The 20,366-nt window shown below is 43.6% G+C and overlaps 1 protein-coding gene across 1 annotated transcript in view; it reads left to right on the top strand.

Moving 5' to 3' along the window:
- The first annotated feature begins 4,430 nt into the window (after nucleotides 1–4,430).
- Nucleotides 4,431–20,366, top strand: part of LOC121541581 (phosphatidylinositol 3-kinase regulatory subunit alpha) — a 39,106-nt gene continuing 23,170 nt past the window's right edge. The window contains exons 1-2 of the mRNA XM_041850689.2: nucleotides 4,431–4,725; nucleotides 5,698–6,372. Of these exons, the coding sequence (XP_041706623.2) occupies nucleotides 6,042–6,372 (331 nt within the window). The 5' untranslated portion in view covers nucleotides 4,431–4,725; nucleotides 5,698–6,041. The remainder of the gene's footprint in view (nucleotides 4,726–5,697; nucleotides 6,373–20,366) is intronic.

Here is a 20,366-nt window from a genome sequence, read left to right as displayed (position 1 = left end):
CGGAACCCATCCAACTTGAAGGAGCTGGAGCAGTTTTGCCTTGAAGAATGGGCAAAAATCCCAGTGGCTAGATGTGCCAAGCTTATAGAGACATACCCCAAGAGACTTGCAGCTGTAATTGCTGCAAAAGGTGGCTCTACAAAGTCTTGACTTTTGGGGGGTGAATAGTTATGCACACTCAAGTTTTCTGTTTTTTTGTCTTATTTCTTGTTTGTTTCACAATAAAAAATATTTTGCATCTTCAAAGTGGTAGGCATGTTGTGTAAATCAAATGATTCAAACCCCCAAAATATCAATTTTAATTCCAGGTTGGAAGGCAACAAAATAGGAAAAATGCCAAGGGGGTTGAATACTTCCGCAAGCCACTGTATCTGGCTGTGTTGGCAAAATCACTACATATCCCATCGAACCAAGCGGGGAGAGGCTGTCTGTTGTCACAGTTCCAACACCAGTCAGAAACGTCCAACTAACCCCACGCCAATGACGCCGGTGGAGCTCAAAACTGAACTTGGATCCGTGTTAAGTAGCAATGATATCTTTTGCCACCGTCGTCTTATGACAGATATCTCGAACCAGTCATGACTATTTAACAAAACAATGTCTCATTTTCCATTTTCTTTTCAGCAAATGTCTTAGTCACATGATTGTATAACTAGCAAAGGGGTTTTCAAGTTGAGGGTGCAGTATTTATGATGGATTACCAGGACGTGTACTCAAAGCATGTGTGGACCAACTGGCAAGTGTCTTCACTGACATTTTCAACCTCTCCCTGACCGAGTCTGTAATACCTACATGTTTTAAACAGACCACCATAGTCCCTGTGCCCAAGAAAGCGAAGGTAACCTGCCTAAATGATTACCGCCCCGTAGCCCTCACGTCGGTAGCCATGAAGTGCTTTGAAAGGCTGGTCATGGCTCACATCAACACCATCGTGCCGGAAACCCTAAACCCACTCCAATTCGCATACCGCCCCAACAGATCCACAGATGATGCAACATCAATCGCACTCCACACTGCCCTTTCCCACCTGGACAAAAGGAACACCTATCTGAGAATGCTGTTCATTGACTACAGCTCAGCGTTCAACACCATAGTGCTCACAAAGCTCATCACTAAGCTAAGGACCCTGGGACTAAACACCTCCCTCTGCAACTGGATCCTGGACTTCCTGACGGGCTGTCCCCAGGTGGTAAGGGTAGGCAACAACACATCCGCCACGCTGATTCTCAACACTGGGGCTCCTCAGGGATGCGTGCTTAGTCCCTTCCTGTACTCCCTGTTCACCCACGACTGCGTGGCCAAGCACGACTCCAAAACCATCATTAAGTTTGCTGACGACACAACAGTAGTAGACCTGATCACTGACAACAAAGAGACAGCCTATAGGGAGGAAGTCAGAGACCTGGCAGTTTGGTGCTAGGAGCAAGACAAAGGAGCTGATCGTGGACTATAGGAAAAGGAGGGCCGAACAGGCCCCCATTAACATCAACGGGGCTGAAGTGGAGCGGGTCAAGAGTTTAAAGTTCCTTGGTGTCCACATCACCAACAAACTATCATGGTCCAAACACACCAAGACAGTTGTGAAGAGGGCACGACAACACCTTTTCCTCCTCAGATTTTGCATGGGTCCCCAGATCCTCAAAAAGTTATACAGCTGCACCATCGAGATCATCCTGACCGGTTGCATCACCACCTGGTATGGCAACTGCTCGGCATCTGAACGTAAGGCGCTACAGAGGCTTCCTGACATCCAACCCCCCCCCCCCCACTGCAACTCACTGTTTATTATCTATGCATAGTCACTTCACAAATGACCTCTACTAACCTGTACGCCCGCACATTGACTCAGTACCGGTACCACCTCGTTATTGTTAAGTAATTTTCTTGTGTTACTTTTTGAGTGCCAAATCCACTGCAGTGTTTCAGGTGCCACGTTTATGGTCATGTGGCAGCAGTGTGTAGGAGGGAGATTCCAAGATGTGGGAAGTGTGCAGAAGGGCATGGGACAGAGGATTGTGTCGTTTCGGTGACAAACGTTTTGTGTGTCAACTATAGGGTTAACCATGTTGCTGTGGATCGGAAGTGTCATTATGAGTGAGGCAGGTTGAGAGTGCCAGAGTCAGAGTAGTGCAGAAGGCGTCGAATGCAGAGGCAGTGAAGAAAGTAGAGGAGGATGGGTCAAGGGTGAGGGATCCTGAGAGGATCCCTGTGGGTAGTAGATCTGTGCCAGCAGAGACGGATAGGCCAACGAGTGATACAGTATGTTTCAGTAAGGTTGGCTTCTTAGTGTTCATATCAATGGTTATCAACTGTACCGCAGAAATGGAACATAAATCACAGAAAATAGATGTTGTGATGGCAGCTGCAGAGAAGTACTTGGGTGTACGAGATTTTACTTCAAAAGAGTTACAGGGTGTATTGAGTGGTGGTGTCCCGTCCTCCCAGGCCGTTGGCATGGTACAGGAGCAGATAGGGTCAAAGTAGTGGAATGGGGTAGTGGGTTTTGAACAGTAGTAGTGCGTGGGTAAAATCACTGGGGAAGCCAAGCCAGGAAAATAAAGCCATATTAGAACATACAGTATGTGTTGTGATAATTGCATTGTTTGCTCTATAACCTGTTTGTTCATATACCTTGCCACCGTGATATACAGCATAGGCCTAAGGCCGAGACAATAAGACACAGTGGCAGAATAAATTCAACCACACCTTTGTTTCATCACAAAACCGGAAAGCAACATCTGTCCGGTGGAGTCCACAAAGCATATTGCATGTAGCAAACAGTTAAATGACCCAAAGCATGGTCAATCAAGTTAATGTTTCCAACATTTTCGGACTACTAAACAATTATTGATTTAGAACACCGGAGAGTTACCCCAAATCGCAAAGAAAACAGGAGCTAGCTCCACTAGTCCAGCACCATTTCAACTTCAACACTTCAACATCATCAAATCCCCTATGCTTAGTCTAATACAGTGACAACTAAAAGATTCCAAAAACGATTTAGTCCAATCAACGTAAGCTAAATATAATGTGGCTGTCCATGGTACTGATTTCTGTATGTTGTGTGTGTGTTTGCGCGTAAGTAGAAAAAACATGTTGACTCACCCTACTTGTGGAGAAACGCCAATGCCATCCTCCTATCTTTCCTGTCCCCTGTAGCTCAGTTGGTAGAGCATGGCGCTTGCAATGCCAGGGTTGTGGGTTTGTTTCCCACGGGGGGCCAGTATGAAAATGTATGCACTAACTAACTGTAAGTCGCTCTGGATAAAAGCGTCTGCTAAATGACTAAAATGGAAATGTAAAATGTTGCCGAAATGGTTCACACTTTTAGATTTTGTTGTCCTAGGCTACCTGGCTAAAATGCTTGCTCGATAGCCTAACTTCAATGATTAGCCAGCTAGTTAACATTAGCCTACTACATCTAGCTACATATTGAAATTCCATCCTCTCAGGCCAGATGCACAATGTATGAATTTATGGTTGGATCAGAATCGCTGTTATAATCATTAGCCAGCAAGGATAATTAAGTAAAACCACAAGTCCAAATCCCTATCTCCGTCCATGGCTAATTTTGGAAAGGACCAATTTTAGCTAGCTAGCTATTCTCTGGAGGATAACAACACAACGAGATGTAACAATTCAAGTTTTTTTCTGTCAATAACGTTTGGCTCGATGTGATGTGATTGGTCTGAAGCCAAATCCAAACTTGCTTCCCTTGACACTGTTTTTTGGTGCGACAGGACCATTCACAGTTGAGCTCACTCAGTTTAGCTCAACGCTGATTGGCTATTATTGTATTTTAAAAAAATATCAAGGGAGGCCAAATGCTCGCTGGCTTCCCTTGCATTCAATGCTACGGGTGGCAACAATATCATACTCTTTTTGACCAGGCAGCATCAGATAGATGGGCTATACATACAGAGACATAGGGGGCGCTGTTTTGCTCGCTCTGATGTTTCTCTAGTGAGATTTATTTTATTTTATTTTATTTCACCTTTATTTAACCAGGTAAACCAGTTGAGAACAAGTTCTCATTTACAACTGCGACCTGGCCAAGATAAAGCAAAGCAGTGCGATAAAAACAACAACACAGAGTTACATAGATAGGTTCAGCCTCTTGCGAATTGAAGGAAAACACAGACAGATGAAAGATACATTATTTTATATGTATTTTGTATTTAATTTCTGTCACTTTTTTGGGAAAGCCTGGCTTCCCTTGGCATACATGAATACACGCCACTGGTTTTAATGAGTGTAGCTAGGGTTAGTTGGAAGGGTGTTTTTTTTACTTTCCCCTTTCCCATTTTGTATCACAAAGTATAATGTATTTATACTATAGTCCAGTTGGAGGCGGTAATGGATGTTGGATGCCAACCGCCGTTAACCCCACCGAAGAAGAAGAAGACTCCTCCTACTCACCAGTATGGTTACGCCACTACCATGCCTCTCCGAATACCACGCAACCTCGCTGAAATTTGCACGTAAACTTGCTATCGACAGAGTACGAGTCGTAGCTATAGTAAAGAAGATTAAAACCCATTGTTTAAGTCCTGGACTAATTTGGTCGATTGATCGACACCTTTATCGGTACTTCCAAAGGCTTTTGTCTTTGTGTGGCTAACGCGTAACGAGGTATATTTTGGGGATAGGAGTGGAATTGTGTGCGCACACGGGAAGGAAGGAGAATTCATCCGATTCGTCTCAACCTGGGCACTCTTCATGCAAGTGAGTTGTTCTCGTCTCAAGCCGTGTGCTTAGTATGTGTCGCTAGCTAGCCATGAAGGCTAGCACGTTAGCACAGTATTTAGCCAGTATGCATTGCTAACGTCAGCATTGAATGCTATCCCGTATCGCTTTACTTGCAAGTAATTATGTACATTTATTGGCATAGCGTATAACGTCATATTGTTAAAAAATAAAGTAGTTAAAGTTTGATAACGGAACTTGCTAGTTAGACACTTCGATTGCTCGTCGTTAGCCATGCAACACAGCTAGCTAGTGATAATTAAATTAAATGTTGTTACGTTATTCATGCGAAACGTTACTCGTCATCAAGCCTTACATAACGTGAACACTTTTCAGACTAGTTCATGTTAATTTACCAATTAGCTGTCAACATGTCAGGCGTCATTTGAGCCTAAAGCCCATTGTCTGTGGTAAAGCTAGCACTAGTTGGCGTTAGGTAGCTAGTTACAGTAGCTAACTATCCTAGATGGTACTGTGCTGCTGTATAGTGCAACAATATAGTTTAGCTAGCTTACCAAAACTGCATTTGTATTGCTTGTTGTAGAGTTACATTGTAGCCAATTTAGCTACGTGACTGGTGCATACGCTACCGTGTTTTATTGGCATTCATCATGGATGAAAAGTATGAGCTATTAAAAATAATCAAAAAAATCTAGCTACTGTATGTCTGTTTGCGTTCCATCTCAGGCATGATGTAAACTTAAAAGTTGTTTAGTTAGTTTATAACTGGGGTATTTTGGTGCTCATTCAACCACTGTTTGTTTGAATATTGAGTTTATTCAGCAGAACGAATCATATTGGCACTAGTGAGGAAACCACCATATGAGAGTATTCGGTATTGTTGCTGGTTCCTTTCTTGTAAATGTAGCCGCAACCACTAAGCTGTACTTGATGATTAAGTATTGTCTTACGCAACATGTTGCAAATGGCTTCTTCTGCTCTGTATTGCAGGTCAGGGGTACATTCTCAAGGCCACTGTTGCAGGCCATATACTGATGGAAACACACTGCCGGAGGCACCATAGGGGTGCTTTTGAGAATGACCCGAAGACAAGTTAAAACACCATAATCACCCAAATAACTATTGAGGACTAGAACGTTCAATACATGTGTTGTGTGTTGTGTTTAGCTTTTTTGGCCGACGTGTGTTTGCTCAGTTAATACATTCTCAGAAAAACAAGAAGAGTAACCAATTGGTGGGACTCTGTAACCAATTGGCGGACCTGCCCGAACAAGTTATTCATACAGTGTTTATTTTCTAAAGAAATAACACCCCTGTGAAAAAAGGTCATCACGATGGCCGCGGAAGGATATCAGTACAGGGCACTTTACGACTACAAGAAGGAGAGAGAGGAGGACATTGACCTCCATGTGGGGGACATCTTAACAGTGACCAAAGGGGCCCTGGGGGCCCTCGGGTACAGTGACGGCCTGGAGGAAAGGCCTGAGGACATTGGCTGGCTGCCTGGCTTTAATGAAACCACTCAGGAAAAGGGGGACTTCCCCGGGACATATGTGGAATTCATTGGGAAGAAAAGGATCTCTCCTCCCACTCCCAAGCCGAGACCCCCCAGACCTTTACCCGTGGCCCCGGGCTCTTCCAAGGCCGACTCTGGTGATGAACAAGGTCAGTTATTAACAGTCTGCCTTCTTCAACCGAACCCCAATACCATGTTTCTGGGACCTGGTATTGGGATGCAGTTGTGATTTTGTACAGTACTAAACAAAACAATGTTCAGTATCAACAGAGAAGCAATGAAACATAATTTCACATCACATGGGTATTATTTTATTTATTTTTTACATGCCCCACACAGGTTTTGATTGAGTAGGGCTCCACGCAGTTAAGCCAAACTTTTCTCCTGCATTAACAACCAGTTGCTGAAACACAATGACATACCAAAGACTAATCCACCATTGGTTTGCAGCCAAGCTGACATGTAAACCCTGCCGTGATGGACTAATCTCTTGGTAACATGACCACTGAGTTTTAGATACCTCACCCCATACAAACCCTTTGTTGTATTTAATCTAAGATACTTTTTCACCCACAAAGCAAATCCAGATGGTAGGCTGCTTTGCGAATACCCTACCCCTAAATTGAGTGTTCAATCATCCCTCAGTGGTATATGCTTCTTTTTGAAAGCATTTGAAAGACTCAATAACCTGGTGTTATAACGTTGCATTTTATTTTGAGTTAGTGCATTACTGCATTTGTGTCATTTCAGACTTTGTTCCTGAACTTCACCATTGAGTCTGTTTGGAAGCGATTTAGTCCAACCACAGTAGTAGTTAAACCTATTTGGTTCACTTCATGGTTCCATTTACACTCTGCTCCAGGGTAGTATTGTGTTCCACAGCTCATGTTGCACATTCATTGGCTGTGTTGTAGCTAAGACACAGCCGGTTATAGACACCTCATATTGAAATCGTACAAGAGGATTCCAAAGCCTAACATTTATAAGACTTGTTCTCTCCCTACAGCAAATGGATAGCGAAAACGATAATTTATGTAACAGACCAAAGCAAACAATGCCTGATGGATGTGGTCTTTGTTGTGTTTTTGCTGAAGGGCAATTCCACGTTAAACAGAATGACGCGGAGACCCAGATTTTTCACTTTAAAAGTATGCCAAACAAAAACCATTGATTGCAAAGTTAAACAAACCATACAACTGTATGCACAATGACTACTTTTAACAATTTCCACAGAAAATTGTACAAAAACACATTTACTCGGCCTCCCGAGTGGCGCAGCGGTGTAAGGCACTGCCTCGCAGTGCTGAGGCGCCACTACAGCCTGGGGTACGATCCCCGGCCGTGACCGGGAGCCCCATAGGGTGACGCACAATTGGCCCAACGTTGTCCGTGTTAGGAAAGGGTTTGGCCGGGGGGCTTTCCTTGACTCATTGTGCTCTAGCGACTCCTTGTGGTCGGCCGGGCATCTGCAAGCTGACTTCGGTCATCAGTTGAACAGTGTTTCTTCCGACACATTGGTGCGGCTGGCTTCCGGGTTGCTCAGTTTGGTCGGGCGGCCAGCTCCAGGAAGAGTCTTGGTGGTTCCAAACTTCTTCCATTTAAGAATGATGGAGGCCACTGTGTTCTTGGGGACCTTCAATGCTGCAGAATTGTTTTGGTACCCTTGCCCAGATCTGTGCCTCGACACAATCCTGTCTCGGAGCTCAACGGACAATTCCTTTGACCTCATGGCTTGGTTTTTGCTCTGACATGCACTGTCAGCTGTGGGACCTTTATATAGACAGGTGTGTGCCTTTCCAAATCATGTCCAATCAATTGAATTTACCACAGGTGCACTCCAATCAAGTTGTAGAAACATCTCAAGGATGATCAATGGAAACAGGATGCACCTGAGCTCAATTTCGAGTCTTGTAGCAAAGGGTCTGATTAAGGTATTTCTGTTTTAAATTTTTTCATAAATTTGAAAACATTTCTAAAAACCTATTTTCACTTCGTCATTATGGGGTATTTTGTGTAGATTGAGGGGGGGGAAAATCAATTTTAGAATAAGGCTGTAACGTAACAAAATGTGGAAAAAGTCAAGGGGTCTGAATACTTTCCGAAGGCACTGTATATTTTATACCTAAAGGGGTCTTTATAATTCAAAATGAAATAGCTTAATGATCCATGGTATGACCATCTTAAAACAATTCCATATGTTAGCTTAGTAGAACCCCCCCCACCCCCAACGGCTTAGACTTTTAGAGGTTAAATATCCACCCCAAATTAAGATTCAAAGATGTGTGCAGAAAGAATGGGGTGTGATCTATGATATGACATCTTGAGTTAGAAAAAAATCTGTTTTGCTTATTGAACTACAGTAAGTGAAGTGGATTATCACCCGGTAACAGAATGATAGTAACATCATGACTCCCTGATCTGTACTATACAGTAATGCATAATTCTCTTCATGGTGATTTATCCTCAATAGGTACACAAAGGTAGGTAGGATAATTGAATATCCTCCTTTGCATATTTGGGTATTATTCTACACATTGGATATTATTTTCATGAGCTCCGCCCTAAACAAGACCTAATTTGGTTGGTCTGGACCAATCATAGACGTCCAATTCTAGTAGTAGCAGCTTGTGAGTTCATGTTGAAGAACATGGATAAGTAGCCTAGGGGTAAATCCATTTGAATTCAATCAAATTTTTATAGCATCCCTTTTGATTTAGAATGCCTGATTTTAACAGTACTTGAGTGTGTGTGTGCGTGCAAGTGTTAAACTTCAAGAACATTCATAAGAGGAAGTAGGCCTACTTGAACATTGTGAGCATTAATAGCTGTATTTTAGTAACTTTTGTGCTGATTATGGTGAAAATGCTATTAAAAACATTCTGATACAGATTGTTTTGTGTTTCCGTCCCTTATAATCAAAACATAGTAGCCTGTAACTCTATGTACTGCTTTCTTAATGGAACAAATATTTTTTTAGGGCCAAATTTGAGCAAATTCTAAAATTAATTATTTTATACGTTTGAGAGCCCTATAAAGTATAGTTCACTACAGTACAATAGTAGAGTTCAGTGCAGTATAGTACAATACAGTAAATTATAGATAAGAGCGTCTGCTAAATGACTAAAATGTAAAATGTAAATACTCTGGTGTGCTCTACGGTACTGCTCCAAACTCTGCTGTATTGCACTGACCTCTGCTTTTCTTTTCGTTACTGTACTGTGCTCTACTGTACTGTTTTGTCCGAGCTTGTGAAACAGACGTCTATGATTGGTTCAGATTTGGACTGACCAAATTTCAACTACTTTTCAACATCCATGCACGTCCGATGTCGGTCGGTGCTCAGTGGGTAATAGGGCTGGTTACAGTAAATGGAAAGAGAGGGGGCTCATGGGTAGATGTCAGTAAGAGCCGGGAGAGGTAGGTGATATTAACTGGAGAGAGAAGAGAGGGAGGGGTTGTCCAGACTGTTTTCACACACTTGCTTTGACCACCACGTGACAGAAAGAAAACAGTTATGAGCTGAACATAACAGTATGCCAGTGGAAGGGAAGACAGTAGCAGGTGACCCAACTGTGGTTTGTGTTTTAGTCATTCTGTTACAGAGTTTTTGGTCATTATGTTACTGATTTGGTAACAGAATCATGTGTTTTAATCACATAAACCAACTTATCAGTAAAAACGCGAACAAATTGGTAGGTCTACTTTTACTTGTTACTTCTGTGAACTTTTATTATCCTCCTTCCTCATGAGGAAGAGAAATTAGAAAATATCTTAAAGATATGAGTTTTTGGTAACAGAATGACAAGACATTAGGCAATATTTCTTACACTTACAGAAAGCAAATAATTTCTGCAAAACGAAATATAAATGTTGATATTAGTTGGCAGTGGTCTTTACTTCAACATTGGGATTTAATGTATTTCTAAAACATTTTTTTCTGCTATATGTTTTCTAAGACCCCTTAACCATCTGTTTGACTAGAAATCAAAGCCTTTGCTTATTCAAAAATGTTAAGATGGAAAACGGTTGAAAAATGTATATGCTTGAATAAAACATTTTTTAAGACTCTTCGCTTTCATTTGACACCCAATTTGATGTGCTCCTATGAACTTAACATGTTAGTGCTTATGGGGCTTTTTACATGGAAATGCCCTGACGCAATCACGTTTCCCATTGGGCGATCTACAAAGTATTAGCCTATACTATCTTAAGCGATTGGCCATTCGAACCAGTTCCCAGTTTATTGCTAACTCAGTTAGCAGATCTCCACGCAGCAAAGCCTTTTATTAGGGCCTGTGGAAACCTGTTGCCATGGAGTTGGAAAAAAGCAGAGGTGTTCTCAAGCCGCCTCAATTGCAGAGGACATGAGATTTAAAAAATCAAGGGTCCGCACGATTATCACGATTATTATTTAAATTTTTGTCCCTCTTCGTCATTGTAGAGAATGGGTAAAGAGGCCTTGCTTGTTGGTTACATTTACATCATTTAGCAGACGCTCTTATAGCAGGATGTGTGCTTTTTGGTCACGCTAAACGAAACAAAATTTCACCCTGTGAAGTTTACAATGAGAATTCGCTAGGGAATGTTGATTTCTAGACCGTTTACTAAATGTCCGATTGGTATAGCCTACGTGCCAATGTTTGCAATGGAGCCATTTCCTCGACTTGCCCAAGCAAGTCAGTTGACATGGTTTCCTTTTAGTTTTTTGTTTCAGTTACCTCATTTGCACTTGCCCATGCAGTTTGGTCCATGTGGTTACTTTGGCCCAGCGTCAAACACTAGCAGAGAAAGAGGGTTTAGATGGTGGGACTACAATGTCAGCCTTGATAACAAGTGGCAGTGCTCACAGTAGCCCCACTGAATGCTAACCAGGGCCGGAGGACAATGGTGCTTGGCTCGGGTCCAGCGCCCAGTGCATTGTGGTGCTGCGCAGCACCTGGTACCAGCCCACTGATTGGACCGCTGGAGCACTCCCCTTTGTTACTCCTCTTGGCCTACATCGAAAAGAGATACAATTCAATTTCCTTTAGGCACAAAGTAGTTGTTTTTTCGCCTGTCATTCTACACTACATGACCAAAAGTATGTGGACACCTGCTCTTCGAACATCTCATTTCAAAAGCCTGGGAATTAATATCGAGTTGGTCCCCCCTTTGCTGCTATAACAGCCTCCACTCTTCTGGGATTGCTTTCATCTACAGTTGTGGTCAAAGGTTTAGAGAATGACACACACATTCATTTTCACAAAGTCTGCTGCCTCAGTTTTTATGATGGCAATTTGCATATACTCCAGAATGTTATGAAGAGTGATCAGATGAATTGCAAATAATTGCAACAAAGGCCCTCTATGCCATGAAAATAAACGTAATCCCAAAAAAACATTTCCACTGCATTTCAGCCCTGCCACAAAAGGACCAGCTGACATCATGTCAGTGATTCTCTCGTTAACACATTTTTACATTTGACATTTTAGTCATTTAGCAGACGCTCTTATCCAGAGCGACGTACAGTTAGTGAGTGCATACATTTTCATACTGGCCCCCCATGGGAAACGAACCCACAACCCTGGCGTTGCAAGTGCCATGCTCTACCAACTGAGCTACAGGGGACAGGTGAGAGTGTTGACGAGGACAAGGATCACTCTGTCATGCTGATTGAGTTAGAATAACAGACTGGAAGCTTTAAAAGGAGGGTGGTGCTTGAAATCATTGTTCTTCCTCTGTTAACCATGGTTACTTGCAAGGAAACACGAGCTGTCATCATTGCTTTGCACAAAAAGTGCTTCACAGGCAAGGATATTGCTGCTAGTAAGATTGCACCTAAATCAACCATTTATCGGATCATCAAGAACTTCAAGGAGAGAGGTTCAATTGTTGTGAAGAAGGCTTCAGGGCACCCAAGAAAGTCCAGCAAGCGCCAGGACCGTCTCCTAAAGCAGATTCAGCTGCGGGATCGGGGCACCACCAGTGCAGAGCTTGCTCAGGAATAGCAGCAGGCAGGTGTGAGTGCATCTGCACGCACAGTGAGGCGAAGACCTTTTGGAGGATGGCCTGGTGTCAAGAAGGGCAGCAAGGAAGCCACTTCTCTCCAGGAAAAACATCAGGGACAGACTGATATTCTGCAAAAGGTACAGGGATTGGACTGCTGAGGACTGGGGTAAAGTCATTTTCTCTGATGAATCCCCTTTCCGATTGTTTGGGGCATCCGGAAAACACCTTGTCCGGCAAAGACAAGGTGAGCGCTACCATCAGTCCTGTGTCATGCCAACAGTAAAGCATCCTGAGACCATTCATGTGTGGGGTTGCTTCTAAGCCAAAGGAGTGGGCTCACTCACAATTTTGCCTAAGAACACAGCCATGAATAAAGAATGGTACCAACACATCCTCCGAGAGCAACTTCTCCCAACCATCCAAGAACAGTTTGATGATGAACAATGCCTTTTCCAGCATGATGGAGCGCCTTGCCATAAGGCAAAAGTGATAACTAAGTGGCTCGGGGAACAAAACATCGAAATGTTGGGTCCATGGCCAGGAAACTCCCCAGACCTTAATCCCATTGAGAACTTGTGGTCAATCCTCAAGAGGCGGGTGGACAAACAAAAACCCACAAACTCCAAGCATTGATTATGCAAGAATGGGAAGTTAATTGACAGCATGCCAGGGCGGATTGCAGAGGTCTTGAAAAAGAAGGGTCAACACTGCAAGTACTCTTTGACTCTTTGCATAAACTTAATGTAATTGTCAATAAAAGCCTTTGACACTTATGGAATGCTTGTAATTATACTTCAGTATACCATAGTAACATCTGACAAAAATATCTAAAAACACTGAACCAGCAAACTTTCTGAAGACCAATACTTGTGTCATTCTCAAAACATTTGACCACGGCTGTAGATGTTGAAACATTGCTGCAGGGACTTGCTTCCATTCAGCCAAGAGCATTAGTGAGGTTGGTCACTAATGTTGGGCGATTAGGCCTGGCTCGCAGTCTGCGTTCCAATTCATCCCAAAGGTGTTCGATTGGGGTTGAGGTCAGGGCTCTGTGCAGGCCAGTCAAGTTCTTCCACACTGATCTCAACACTATTTCTTTATGGAACTCGCTTTGTGCACAGGGGCATTGTCATGCTGAAACAGGAAAGGGCCTTCCCCAAACTGTTGCCACAAAGTTGGAAGCACAGAATCGTCTAGAATGTCATTGTATGCTTTAGCGTTAAGATTTCCCTTCCCTGGAACTAAGGGGCCTAGCCCGAACCATAAAAAACAGCCCCAGACCATTATTCCTCCTCCACCAAACTTTACAGTTGGCACTATGATTTGGGGCATCCTGGCATCCGACAAACCCAGATTCAACTGTCGGACTGCCAGATGGTGAAGCGTGATTCATCACTCCAGAGAACGCGTTTCCACTGCTCCAGAGTCCAATGGCGGCGAGCTTTACACCACTCCAGCCGATGCTTGGCATTGTGCATGGTGATCTTAGGCTTGTGTGCGGCTGCTCGGCCATGGAAACCCGTTTTCATGAAGTACCCGACACAGTTCTTGTACTAATGTTGCTTCCAGAGGCAGTTTGTAACTCGTGAGTGTTGCAACCGAGGACAGACGTTTTTTACGCGCTTCAGCACTCGGCAGTCCTGTTCTGTGAGCTTGTGTGTCCTACCACTTCGCGGCTGAGCCGTTGTTGCTCCTAGATCTTTCCACTTCACAATACAGCACTTACAGTTGACCGGGGCAGCTCTAGAAGGGCAGAAATTTGACGAACTGACTTGTTGTCATCCTACGTGGAACCACCAAGACTCTTCCTAGAGCTGGCCGCCCGGCCAAACTGAGCAATCGGGGGAGAATAGCCTTGGTCAGGGAGGTGACCTAAAACCCAATAGTCACTCAGACAGCGCTCTAGAGTTCCTCTGTGGAGATGGGAGAACCTTCCAGAAGGACAACCATCTCTCCAGCACTCCACTAATCAGGCCTTTATGTTAGTGGCCTCTCCTCAGGAAAAGGCACATGACAGCACGCTTGGAGTTTGCCAAAAGGCACCTAAAGACTCTCAGTTAATGAGGAACAAGATTCTTTGGTCTGATGAAACCAATATTGAACTCCTTGGCCTGAATGCCAAGCGTCACGTTTGGGGAAACCTGGCACCATCCCTACTGTGAACCATGGTGGTGGCAGCATCATGCTGTGGGGATGTTTTTCAGCGGCAGGGACTGGGAGACTAGTCAGGATCGAGGCAAAGATGAACGGAGCAAAAGTACAGAGATCCTTGATGAAAACCTGCTCCAGTGTGCTCAGGACCTCAGACTTGGGCGAAGGTTCACCTTCCAACAGGACAATGACCCTACGCACACAGCCAAGACAATGCAGGAGTGGCTTCGGGACAAGTCTCTGAATGTCCTTGAGTGGCCCAGCCAGAGCCCGGACTTGAACCCGATCGAACATCTCTGGAGAGACCTGAAAATAGCTGTACAGCAAAGCTCCCCATCCAACCTGACAGAGCTTGAGAGGATTTGCAGAGAAGAATGTAAGAAACTCCCCAAATACAGGTGTGCCAAGCTTGTAGCATCATACTCAAGAAGACTCAAGGCTGTAATCGCTGCCAAATGTGCTTCAACAAAGTACTGAGTAAAGGGTCTGAATACTTATGTAAATGTGATATTTCAGTTTTTATTTTCTAATGCATTCGGTCTGAATACTTTCCAAAGGCACTGTTTGTATTTTCTGCCGACTAATCTACATGTGACATAAATGACCCGGATCTGATCTGGAAGCTTGTCTTTTTGCATTGGGCATATTTTTAGGGAGATTATTTTTGCCTGGTTAAGAAAATATCTCCTTCCGGCCTTTGTGGTGGGGGGGGGGTTGATATTCCATTCACAAAAGATAACGTGAGTCATTTTTGTGTTGTGGAAAAGCCTTGAGTCAACGAGATTGCATATCACACCATTGACTTGTTATTTTTTTAAATGATACATAATTTATCTACCGTCGTAGAAAATAACAAGTGAGCTATTATAAAAGAAACAACCCAGGTTATTTCAGGCAAAACCAACACATTTCTATATGGCCACTCAGGGCTACAAGACTTTGTAAGAAGAAAGACATGCATCTTTAAAGACGCCGTATCCTGTATGCGGGCTCTTTGGTAGTCCTCTCTGCTCACCTATAAAACAAGCTGTGGTTGCCTGGTTTCCATTCCCTGTCCTTTGTGGTGCGATTGTGAAATTCTTTAGCTGGGGCTAGCAGGGTGAGCGAGGAGCCATATGAAGGGGGCATGTGTTGAATGGTTGAATAGTTGAGTGTTGGCGCTGAGCCCAGAGCAAGTGTGAATGTAGCACCAGGAGAAGAAAGTCTCTGTGTCCCAGTTACGGAAAGGGGGTTAGACGCAGGGAGAGCTTGAGGCTGGGCGCGAGAAGAAAGTGGCTGGAGGGAATGGGCTGAAGGCTGGGAAAGCTGTTGGTGAGCTGAGTGATCAGGGCTGAAGACTGGCTGGGGGGCAGAGGAGAGAGTCTGGGAGGCTTGGGGCCTGGGGAGGCTAAGGGGGAGAGGTTCTGAGGAGGGCTGTGGGCGGGAGCGAGAGTCTTGTTGCTTCAGAGTGCTTGTGATTTATTGCCTGGCACTGGGGATTCTGTCAGATCCGCTCTCTCTCCCTTTCCTCCAGTGCTTCAGCTTTTTTTTCTCTCACCCTACTCCTCTTTTTAATGTTTTGATAATGTTCCTGGAGTCGGCCCCGGATGGGGGAGCAAGAGGGAGGAGAGTGGAGGCTTGGAAAGAGGCCTCTGCTCTCACTGAGCCACAGGGGTTTACTTCAGAGCAGCAGATGTGGAGAGAGAAAGAGAGAGAGGGCTGGACTGGGCTTGGGGAAACATTCCGGCTCATTCCAGCTCCCAGGCTTTTTAAAACACCAGCGTGCTGCTGCTCCTTTCCTGGGCCTCTCGACTGAGAGGCACGTAGCCAGCCAGCCAGCAAAGAGGAACTTCACTCTGGGCCAAAAAACCACTGAGAAGAAGAAACCGTCACTTTCAGTTCAAAACTTCCATTCACTCTTTTTGGCTGGCAGGCTCCACCCTAGTAACACATTTTTAAATAGTGGTTGATCCTGGTGTTGTGAGGCTGTTTTTAAGCAGCTGAAGTTGTTGCTTGCGTGACAAAAACAGCACACTAGAAGTTTCTCTGGTTTATAAGCAGCAATATTTATGAGGTTTTATTTAGTCACCACTGGCCTAGCAGTGGGTACCAGCAGACAGGAGTGCTGACAACTGTTGTGATTGAATTGGTTTGCCCATTGATACCATAACCATAATAGATGCTAACCCTACCTACTGCCATGCATACCATAATTCAATTGTGAAATCTCCCATTCCAGTTGCCTCCCATGGACAACATTTGAATAACTTGTGATGATTGATGGATGGTCTTATGTGCTTTATTGCAGATGTGTGTGTGCAGCTATTAGCATACCACAGTAGCCAAATATAGACAAACAAAATAAGGATCACTTTTCAAACTAAACTGGAGCTTATCATTTAAGCCATATTGAACATAGTGTTGCACACTTGATTAATGCAACGATTCACAAATGTGCGGACATTTTAAAAGCCTTTAATTTTCAATTTGGCTAACAGAACAAAAATGCCGTCACTGGTATTAAGGCAATTCTTGCAGGGACGTGTGGCTTTGGAGAGCCATTATCTTTACAGTGTACCATTCAGAGGGGGGTATGTGATGTAGATGTGTTCCACACTACCTACAGAGGTGGCTTGGGAAAGAGATGCGTATCTAGATCTGTCTCTTTACACTGCAAGAATGTGCGTCATGGAACTGTTATGTGTTGTCAAACTAGTCTAGTGTAAAGAAGCGCTAAGGGTTTAGTTGAATGCTTATGATTTACGCTGGCTTTTATCAGTCTCAACAGTTTCACAGAATGTTCTTCGAAATGGTTGAAGTGAATTCTGCCAAACTGGTTGTTTACCAACAAGTCCGTACAAGGCACATAGGCTACGTGCTCCGTCTTGCTCAAGGAAATCTTTGATGCTGTTATATTTCCCGACGCTTATCAACAGGCTTACATATTTGTCATTCTTTGGAGACATTCTCCCTCTCATGCAACTGTAATGTAAATGGAATGGAGGTAACCTAAATGTTACTCTAGTCTCTTGCTGTAATGGTAGCATTTTATTTCTAACACCGTTATGCATGTTTATCAGATGTAAGTCACCTTATCTTTTCTATAAGACTGCCTTTTTATCAGTGCGTTTCCAGATGCAGATTCATGCCATTTTTTAAATATAAAGCTTTCTGCAGGCTTCACGTGCATGTAATGAAAGTTTAGGTTTGATTTGCATTACTTCGTTTTGTGCCTACCAGTAGGCTGTAGGTTACTCCGCTAACAGCTTGCTAGCTATCTGGCTAAAAACAGCGAGCAAGCTATGTGAAATAATACGATTTAGAAATGATTTGCCCTGGCAAATGATCTTATAGCCTACTCGCCAGTTTATCCTACAACATTATCCCAATTTGAGAAGCTGCTTCAATGTATTTGATCCCATATCGGCTAAAAATAGAATGTAATATCATGGAGAAAAGGCTACCAGCTGTTTTTACAGTGTAGCAGTAGTTATTACTTCTCAACATAATACCTTTTTGGGGGTATTCCAATAAGGCTACAATGTTTGTCTTATTGTTTGAGCAGTCACTGAGATTTAATGTTTTGTTATCTATGCAGAATATGCTGCTTTGATGCATAGCCTATAGATCAGATCAAGGAACCGAGCGATAACACTGCCCCCACGGCTCCTTAAGGAATGATACGGCACGTCTCCATTTTCAGGTAGCACAAAAGTACGTTGAATGCCGGAGCGTATTACAAGGAGCTGCCCCTTTTGTGAGGAAAACAGGCATTGCAACACTGCGCTACGATCCGTGTATAACGTCTCTAGAGTGTATAGACCAATGATGTTTATAAACCCTGGATGACTGACGGCGGGGCGCTGTATTGAAGCCACTGAACAGCCATCTTGGTACTCCTCCTCAATTGTGAAAAATAAAAAGATTTTGGAAGCTATAGAAATGCATTTATTGTCTACATTTGTTTTTGAAAAATGTATTATTACAGACACCTTAATGCATACTTTAAAATTATATGTGAGCTAAACAAAAAGATACAACATTTTCCTTGTTTTGTTGTTGTTGAGAGTACCAATGTTACTGTCCCCACTACAACAACAAAATACTTAAATACATGTAATGTTGTCCTTGAAACATTTAATTGAAATACTGTAGAATTCCATTCATTCTTATGGAGGACTGCTCTTACTAGGAAGTGCCAATATGGCCGACCGGTGGCTTCAAAACCTCTCAATAGCCAATGCGTAGCATCAGCAATCCAGGGTTTATATACGTCATTAGCTAGGACTGGACAAAAATGCTTAATGTATGCACCCAGATGAGTGCTGTGTTGGCTGTTTTGGAACTGCGTAGTTGGTCATGCTTTTATGCATGTGAATGCAGTGCAGTAGGCAAGGGCGACAAGAGTATGACGCAGACAAAAATAAAGAGAGTGAGAGAAAGAGATGAGGGAGCTTTACACTGAGAGGGAAGAGTTGGCATCTAGGAGAGAGATATAGGGTGTTTGTATCCAGTAAAAAGGTAAATAGTATGAAAGTTGGTCCCATTGCAGCTCCACCAGAGAGAGACTCAGGAATGAGAGGGAGAGAATGAGACAGTGAAGACTGGGAGAGTACACTCTGCCTGCATAGCTGGAGATTGAGATAATAGAGCATTCTCCTTTTCGGGGGCCTCTTTAGTGCTCGGGGTGAAGAACATCTGCTATACTGAGACATTTTCTGAAGGGGGGGTGGGCTGCTCCATGTTCAAATATGCCTTTCTGTTCCACTTTCTCAAGCCTATGATAGATAGCCATACCCCTTCTAAAGTCAAAGACCCAATGGGGCAGTATGCTCTAATGTGGTGGGAACTCAATAGAGCTGATGGCAGCTGTGGTATAGTCGGGGTGGGAATGGCACTCCTTTGGTGGAGGGGGGCACACAGACTGCACAGGCATTGTGATGAATCAGTAGAATTGTACTAAGTGCTGATTGCAGTAACTTGGGGCATAATGCAGGCAGGACAATAAATGGATACGCGGTGAATGGGAACCAAATGGCGGCTGTTTCTCTCTCACACACACACACTGTGTTGGGTCATCTGTGCTGCTAGCGCTGTAGTTGACTACTTTACACAGTTGAGTCCCCTGTTTTTATTTTGAAGTTCTGGTCTTTTTGTTATGATTATTTTGTTTAGATGCTAAATGTAGCCTATGTTGTTTTGGACTACTCCTGTAGTAGACCTGTATGATGACAGACAGTAAAGTAGAAATGACTTTTAATATGAAAGAAGTCAGACCTATAGGGTTTGTTTATTCTGCATTTCCACTGGTTGAGATTTCAACCAAACAAGCTAAGAGGATTTCAAGCCATCAAATTAGAGCTGATCACATTCAAACAGCAAACGAAACCTCTCTAAATCACACACTATTCAACGATACAAAAAAAGTACAGAACTTAATTTGACGACAACAATAAAATCTATCCACATTGTAATTTTTTTTCTCTTTTTAATGCTTCACCAAACTGCGCTTGGTCCAGCTCCATTCCAGTAAAACGCCTGTTTTATGGGCCTGTGTGCGTGAGAGGGCTCACATGTGCGTTTCATTACTTGATCGCCTCCAGAGACTGGAGTCTGAATCAGCAAATCTTCTTACTGGAGGCGTAGCATGTCTGCCAGCAGGATTAGCCACAGGTTGCAGAGAGGGAAGTGGGGGGGAGAGGGAGAGAGGGAGAGAGAGAGAGAGGAGAAAGAGGGGGGAATAAGGAAGAGAGGAGGTAGAGGCTGTGAGGAGGGAGGGAGGGGTAGCGAAAGAAGGAATGAAGGAGAAAGAGATTAGATGTGGAGAGAGGGATGGACAGAGAAAGAGAAGATATTGAGAGAGGGAGAGATATTTGGGAAGAATAGCCAAATGTGAATAAAAGGCATGGGTATCGTGAAAGCCAGCCTCGCTTTGAGAGAGAGCGTGGAGTAATATAATGGTCCAAAGGAGACTTATTGTAGCCAGGCCCCTGCTGCAGATACCCCAGTTCATATTTAATACTGT

This window comes from Coregonus clupeaformis, chromosome 27, assembly GCF_020615455.1.
Source record: "Coregonus clupeaformis isolate EN_2021a chromosome 27, ASM2061545v1, whole genome shotgun sequence".
NCBI lineage: Eukaryota > Metazoa > Chordata > Actinopteri > Salmoniformes > Salmonidae > Coregonus > Coregonus clupeaformis.
Note: the sequence above shows the minus strand (reverse complement) of the source record. Positions and strands in the feature narration are given on the sequence as shown.